Source organism: Propithecus coquereli, unplaced genomic scaffold, assembly GCF_000956105.1.
Source record: "Propithecus coquereli isolate 6110/MARCELLA unplaced genomic scaffold, Pcoq_1.0 Scaffold25, whole genome shotgun sequence".
Lineage (NCBI taxonomy): Eukaryota > Metazoa > Chordata > Mammalia > Primates > Indriidae > Propithecus > Propithecus coquereli.
In genome coordinates this window covers 6,516,937-6,524,657 of record NW_012148063.1, presented here as the reverse complement: position 1 = coordinate 6,524,657, position 7,721 = coordinate 6,516,937, and the positions used below count along the sequence as shown (strand labels likewise).

General features: G+C 46.0%; 1 protein-coding gene across 2 annotated transcripts in view; it reads right to left on the bottom strand.

Annotated features, from left to right (window-relative positions):
• Positions 1 to 1,575: 1,575 nt before the first annotated feature.
• SYNJ2 (synaptojanin 2) overlaps positions 1,576 to 7,721 on the bottom strand; it is an 89,346-nt gene continuing 83,200 nt past the window's right edge. For both annotated transcript variants that reach the window (XM_012646848.1, XM_012646849.1), the window contains 4 exons: positions 7,340 to 7,452; positions 6,143 to 6,251; positions 4,362 to 4,537; positions 1,576 to 2,437 (listed from right to left, as the gene is read on the bottom strand). In XM_012646848.1, coding sequence (XP_012502302.1) covers positions 1,676 to 2,437; positions 4,362 to 4,537; positions 6,143 to 6,251; positions 7,340 to 7,452 — 1,160 coding nt within the window. In that variant the 3' untranslated portion in view covers positions 1,576 to 1,675. The remainder of the gene's footprint in view (positions 2,438 to 4,361; positions 4,538 to 6,142; positions 6,252 to 7,339; positions 7,453 to 7,721) is intronic.

Sequence of the window (7,721 nt, the reverse complement as noted above, 5' to 3'; positions counted from 1 at the left end):
TGCTAACATGAGAAACCTGCCAAGTAGCAATCATTGATTTAAAATACAAATAAGGCAATTTAATGTCCTTTTTTTTCTTTTTTGTAAGAGAACTCTGGTGTGAGAACTATAAATACTACCAACTCAAAATCTAGTCTATATTATTCACCAAATTTGAACACCCACGATCAAATATTTGTTCAATTCTTTTTTGAAACAGTCTCTCTCACGCTGTCACCTAGGCTACAGTGCAGTGGCCTTATCATAGCTCACTGAGTAAGCAACCTCGAACTTCTGGGCTCAAGTGATCCTCCTGCCTCAGCCTCCCAAGGAGCTGGGACTACAGGTGTGCGCCACCATGCCCAGCTAATTTTTCTATTTTCATTAGAGATGGGGTCTCGCTGTTGCTCAGGCTGGTCTCGAACTCCTGAGCTCAAATGATCTGCCTGCTTCAGCCTCCCAGAGTGCTAGGATTATAGGCATTAGCCACCGTGCCAGGCCTACTAGTGAACTTATTAGCAAAAATATGATATCTGCTCCAAATGGATTCTAGACCTTATACTACTACTTTTAAAATACAAAACAGTATGGTAATGTCTTTTTCAATTATTGAATAGGTGAGAAGTGGTGCTAGAAACATGCAGGAAAACTATATAAGCAAAAAAAATAAACCAAACAAACATAGACAAGCAAACCCAGAAATGCTTCCCTGGGGTTTCTTGTATTCAGGGACACGTGCTACTTTCCTCCCTGAAGCTACAGCCAGGCAGACCAGGCTAAACCAACATTCTTCATATCATAACAATGAGAATCAATGCCATGTGCCAGCATATGTTTTCACGCTTTGTGCTTTTGTAGGGTATGGAATCTAATGGGAAAAAGAATCCTTGAAGTTTCATTTAATAAGGACTAGGCAGTAGATAAAAATTGGTTGAGGGAGCACACCATGGCATAGGACTGTGGCAACTGACAGGGCATGCAACGTCTAAGACTCGGTACAGGAGTCTTCAGCTAGATTAAGCTGAGGTTAAGCTACTGGTGTATACTTTAGAACCTAAACTCTACAACACCAACTCCCATGGGATCCACACATAATCAAGGCTAACATACATGTACATAGTTAAACACAGGGCTCATGGGAATGTATAGGCTAGTCGTTTGGCTGACCTATGTGCTGCTTCCATCCCTGATTTTTTTTAACCTTGTTCAAGTGGGCCAGGACAGCTACTAATGGTCCCACTTCCCTTTTAATGTCATCCTTATTTTATGTATCAACCTTCAAGTGGCTCACCAAAAAGTTATGTCAAGTCTACAAAATACAAATGAAACAAAAAAATCCCCACTACATACACACACAAATTGGACAATCATTTACAGTTCAGTGGGAGAGAACTTCTTGGGCCCCATCAGTTCGATTTCCTGTCTTAAAATCCACACACTGAATTAATTTAAAAGGACTTTTCCATTCCCCAAGAGGAAATGTAAAATGTGTAAGTCTTGAATAAAACATATTTTGGTGGCTGAATAATAATCTTATTGAATAAGAGACATAATTTTTGTAAACTACACAAGAGTGACAGTGCACAAACGTTTTTTCAGTGTGCCTTTAAATAGATGTCTCTTTCGACCCGGGCAAGTCATGCCTGTAGGAGGAAGGTACACATTCTACAAGAAAGTGGCCTTCTGCGTAACGCAGTCATGTTTTTGCCAGTGGGTCGAACACCTGCAACACCATCCTCTTGTCTTTGTCACTGATTGTCATCCAGTGACTGAAGTTTTTTTGCCCACGGTCTGATGGCAGCTCCACCTCGGCAGCTGAAGCACTGACTTGCGCTGGGTCTGTGTGTGCCTTGTCGGGGCTCCTGGTCCCCGAGTCCAAGGGGTCAGAGCTCTTGGAGAGCCAGGCATTATTCAACAGTTTAGGATGGTGGAGAAGGCTCCAGAAGGGATCCTGACAATTCCCAGTAACGGAGGCTGTCTCTGACTTCAGCACTTTGGTGCCATCACTTTCAGGGCTTGTAGCAGATGAAGTGCCAAGAAAATCCACTGGTGGAAAGAGAGTGCCCACGTCAGGCCGAGGTCCAGAGGGACAGCCGCTGCCACCACCGCCACCGCTGCAAGTGAGACCCTGGAGAAGCTCACTGTTGCTCTGCAGGACCTGCAGGTGGAAGGCTGCAGGCGCTGACTTCTTCCTCCTTGGGGGGACCTTGGGCACAAGAGATGGAACCTCCGGAGGTGGTAGCATAGTGGCTCCTGCCATGGGAGGGGCTTCGTCTGGTGCTGGCATCCCACTGTCTGGTCTCCTCTCTGCACCTTTCCCAGGCTGAGATGTTCTTGGTTTGGGAACAGGAGGGACTCGAGGGACTGTGGCTAGAAGAGGGGTTTCGAGGGTTGTCTCCAGGGGCCCAACTGGAAAATGGACAGTCTGCAGCTCAAACTGTTCGTCCGGTGACGGGGGCTGAGAAGAGGCAAGACCGAGAGAGTAACTAAGCAGGCAACACTTGGGAAGCTGAGAATCAGAGAACACTCAGTGGTCAGCAGGGAACAGAGATGAGACTAAGCTGACATTCTAGCAAATTCAAGATTTGAGAATGTCTGGGATGCTGAAACACAACTGGGTGAGAAAAAGCACAGGAGAAACACACACATTGAACAGGTCATACCAGCGTGTCCAACAAGAGATGAGTGGGAGTTTTTAAAACCAGGGCCACAGTGAAGAATTTGAGACAAAGTTTTCTTTGTTACTTTAGGAGATGGGGTTATGCTCTTCCCTTATTAAGAACAAACCTCTTTGAAAAACGTTCTTTGAGGCTGCAGCTTGGCCTGATAATTATACAGTCCGTACCATGCTAGGGTGAAGTAACATGTTACTGCATTAAGCTAATTGAAGCACTAATGGATATACTTTCTCCTTGAATATTTTGTATTTAAATACAGAAGAATGGAAAATTTTACGCAGGGACTCACGTCCTTGGTTATGATTCAAATCTAACATAACCCCCCTCCCCTGCCGCCCCAAACAACTGCACAGAGCAAAATGAAGCTTTTGTATAGAAATGGCTATCGGTAGAGTAGTTAAGCATTGGCATTTCAGTATTTCCTTTGGTTCTTTAGAAAACAAACTAAAAAAATAATCCCTTCTCCAATAGCCTTTTACTCTAACTCCTATGCAGCAGGCTAGAAAAAGGAATCCATTTCTGCTCCTGGCTTTTAAAAGAAAAGAAAAGACAAAACAGATAGTCCCCGACTTAGCATGATTTGACTTAACGATTTTTCAACCTTAAGAGGGTGCAAATGCAATACACGTTCAGTAGAAAAGCATACTTCAAATTTTGATCTTTTTTTTATTATTACAAAACAAGCTTTGCATTAGATGCTTTTGCCTGCCTACAGGCTAAGGTAAGTGTTCTGAGCCCGTGTGGGGTGGGGTAGGCTAGGCTGAGCTATGGTGTTCAGTAAGTTAGGTGGATCAAATGCATTTTCAACTTAAGGATATTTTCAGCTTACGACAGGCTCATTGGGATATAAGTCGAGGAGCATCTGAACGGCATAAGGAGGGAAAGGTCCATTTTGTAAGAAGGCATGGCAAATGGACAGATGGCAACAATCCACAGCGGGACAGAAGAGCAACCCAGAGAACACAAGGCCAGCTCCGTCAGGAGCGAGGGGCCAAGGCGACCGCCCACACTCCCAGGCAGGCAAGCAGCAGCCACTCTGCGAGCAGACAAGGATTACCAAGCATCCGCTACTACCACCGAGATCAAACGGAAGATCCAGATGTGTCTATAGGTGCCAGTCTTTGGGCTGCTACTGTCCTTACAAACTCATGTCTTTGCAGCAGTAAGCAAGGCCGAGAAGCTTGAGAGCGAGAGCAAAAGACGATCTGCAAGAAAAGTGGCGAGGAAAGCTGCGCAACCTCCAGCAGCCCGAGGCCACGTGCCAGCCTGTTGAAGTTGCTCGGCTGGGAGTCGGTTATTATTTTCCAAAAGCCAATAAAACCTGCACATGTGAAACCATGTGCTAACGACACAGACCATACACAAATGGGCAATACTGGAACACGTGGGGAAAGGCATCCCACGGTGGTTCCCTCTGGGGACGCAGAACATTTAGGAAGTATAATACCTCCAAGCTGTTCTTGTCACAGTGAGAATCTGCAGAAAGACAGCGAAGTCCTGTTGTGCTGCTCAGCCAGACCGAGACACAGCAGGGATGTGCGGGAGAGGGGCTGTCAAGCCTTCCCTCAAAGATGCAGCCGTGTCTGGTGCCACCATGTGTACGGACAGACCAGTCACCTGGATTTTGTCTGTGAGATGCAGTTCTTATCTAATAAGACGTTCCAGCAACTTAGCAGTAAGAGGTTTAGGCGACCAGGTTTTTACCTTTCCTGTCCTTCTCAAGGTTGGCTTCTTGATGGCGGGAACTCTGGGCGCAGGCCGCCGGGGCACGAGTGGGGGGACCTGCGGAGTCTCCGACTTGGCCACCCCTGCTGTGGGCTCCGGTGCGGAAGATCCCTTGTTCCTCAAGGCCATGGCATTTAGGGCTTCTTCTGGGGCGCCTGAAAAGTAAAATCACATGGCTGAAGTGCAAAGGATGAGGCGCTCCACCGCGTGATTTACTCTTTAGACAATCTACATCCTAAGGATAATTAACTAATTCAGTGCATTTCCTTTTTTCTAGAAAAAAATCTTTAAGGAGTGTCAGGACCGGCCAGCTAGATTTGGCCCCAGCTTCTCCTGCTCGCTGGGTGGTGACCTAGGGCCCGTGGGTGGTCTGGGTGGGGGTCAGTGGGGCCCTGAGATCACAGGCAAAGCTTCATGTGAGCTAACTTTTCTCAGCGGAGATGATCCAAAATGCATCAAAATCTCAATGGCCCACAACCAAGAGAATGTTAAGTTGGGACTGTGGGTAGATTTCAAACCTGTACTAACATCTACATCTCTAGAATTTTTTTTTTTTTTAAACAGCTTTACTGAGATATAATTCACATACCATGAGATTCACCAATTTTAAGGTACCATTAGTGTTTTTTTAGTATATTTACAAAGTTGTGTAACTATCACCACTATCTAATTCCAGAACATTTTCATTACTCCAAAACCCTATACCCATTATCAGTAACTCCCATTCCCTCCTCCTTCCATTCCCTGGAGACCACTAATAATTTTCTGACTCTATGGGTGTGGTTATTCTGGACACATTTCATAAAAATAGGATCATATAATATGTGGCCTTTTATATTTTCTTGGTTTCACTTAGGATAACATTTTCAAGGTTCACCTGTGATGCAGCCTGTATCCGCACTGCATTCTTTTTATTGTTAGAGCTGAGCAGTACTCCATTGTGCGATGTACCCTATTTTGTCCATCTATCCATTTATCAGCTGATGGACACTGGGGTTGTTACATCCATAGTTTTAGTTATTTTTCTTAATTAAAAAAAGAAACCATTTGTGGCAGTATTATCCTCCAACAGTGTTTCTCTACCTCTTAACTCATGCCCTCCTTAAATACTATTGGAGAATTCCAAAAAAGTTAATTCACTGGCTAAAAGCAAATTAGATACCTATGACTGCATATATGCTTTCAAAGGGCATGATCTCCCCTCAGCAAAACAGATTCGAGAACAAAGTCGAAACCCGTTAGTTACCAGTGATTTTGAATGAATGATTTTAAATGAAGGTGGTTAACACGGGTTAAGACAAGAACAAAACACCAGCAGGCAGTGTCGTGGAGAAGAGCTCCCTCCCTGCCTGACAGTAAAGAATTTATTCGCACTTGCAGGCGATTTATAAGGTAGACTTTGTGCCTGAAATAAAGGCACACACCTTACTGCCTCTTTTTTACAGAGCTGGCATAATGACCTAGTGCACGCTGCATTAACCTTTTTTAAATTTTGTTTTTGTTTATTTCAGTCTCTTAAATGTTGCCTAAGAATCCCAGGATTATTTTTATATATTTACTGAATTTTGAATACACAATTTTAAATGAATAATAAATCTTAGTAATTATATAAAATGTTGCTAAAGGGTACATTCATTTAATACTGCCTCCAGAAAAATTTTTTAAAAAATTTATTCTTTTCTAGACCACTTTCAGTGGGAAGATGAAAAGGAGAACCGTTTTCTCCTTAGCCACAGAGAAGAGCCCAAGAGAGCACCTACCTCCTTTGGCTTCCAGCAGACACCGAATCGCTGCTTCTGCCTCCTGAGCGTTGGTGGTTTTGATCTGCTTCACGTTATAAGGCTTACTTATTCCAGTCCTAGCTTTGGGCTTGCGGACAGAATTAGGAGGAGAGGTGAATTAGCACAGGCAAGGAAACAGCCTCACTACCTGCCAGGCCGCGCCGAGTGTGGAACTTACAGAGCGCTCTCAGATGGTGAGAAAACCAACTCCGATCTATGCGCAGCCCTCCACCCTCCTTCCCCCAGGAGCACTCAAATCCCAGAAGAGGAATGCCATGATACTGAGAACCCATGGCCCTCGTCTCCCACACTGGGTGGTTACAGGCTTTCGTATGTGGACAGACCATCCATGTCGATAACCAGGTAAAAGCCAGAAGGCAGAATCAGAGGCCACCCTTCCACAGTCTGGCTGAGTTATTAAAACACCTTTCAGATACATGTTTCCTTAAAAGTGCTTCTTCTACCTGTTCACCCAGTGTCTGGGCTGTCCTCGACAATCCCCCTTCGTTCCCGTAAACCACTGGCATCGAGTCAACCCCTCTACCTGCCATGGCTGCTTGAGCACCCGGCCAGGCCCAGCTCTCCAGCCTATCGGGTGGCATCGTGGGGCACAGCAGCTGTCACCCAGCACCCGGCTTCCTGGCCCACACTCTGAACCTGCAGCTCACGGAACGCTCTGGTACCCTCCACCTCCACAACCCCAAATGACTGTTACTCTTTCTCGTGTTCCCCTGCTTTGTAACTTAGGTTGTAGGTCTCTTTTTAGTCTCTTCTGTCAACCAGCTTTATGCCAGAACCATCATCGTCTTCTCAAGATGACCGATCTGAATTTCTCCTACTGACCGCTGCTCCGTGCGCCGAGGGCAAAGGCAAGAATCGGAAGGGAGAGACACAGGTGGGTGCAGAACTAGTAGACCCCCCTTGCAGGGACACTGGAGATATTTCATCAAAAGTGATTTTCTCTGGAACACTCTGCACAACCATCTAAAAGCCCTAGAAAGGACCTGCTACTAAGAGTTATGGGGTTTGGAGACGAGGTGGTGGATAGGTAGAGAGTTAAAGAGACATAAATCTATTTATTCAACGAAAAGAGGCGATCCTGCACCGTCGCGGGGCAAACCTGCTGGGTTGGAAACGCCACCTGTTTGACCCTGCGCTGAATACGGAAGGACTCACCGGTTGCTGCGGCGCTCCCGGCAGGAGTTTCGCCGTCTGCAAAATTGAATACTGCCCGTGGGTGCCGCAGGAGATGGACGCGTCTGAAGCCGACTTTTTCACCAGCAAACCGGCTGTAAAAACCAACGAGAGCAGAATCTCAGTCTTGGTGAAGCCAGGACTTCCCCGCCAGAGCGAGAAGCTGCAGGCGGCAGGTGCCGGAGCGGCAGGTGCGGGGGGCGGGCGGACCGCTTGGATCCACGGAGCTCCTGCGAGCCTCTCGCCGCTCTGCCTAGTCACGCACATGCTCCGGAGAAACAGCATTTGAATCCAATTTTAATCTAACATTCTGCGGGCTCCAAATCTAATATAAAAACCAACCGATTTTTAAATGGTTTAAAAC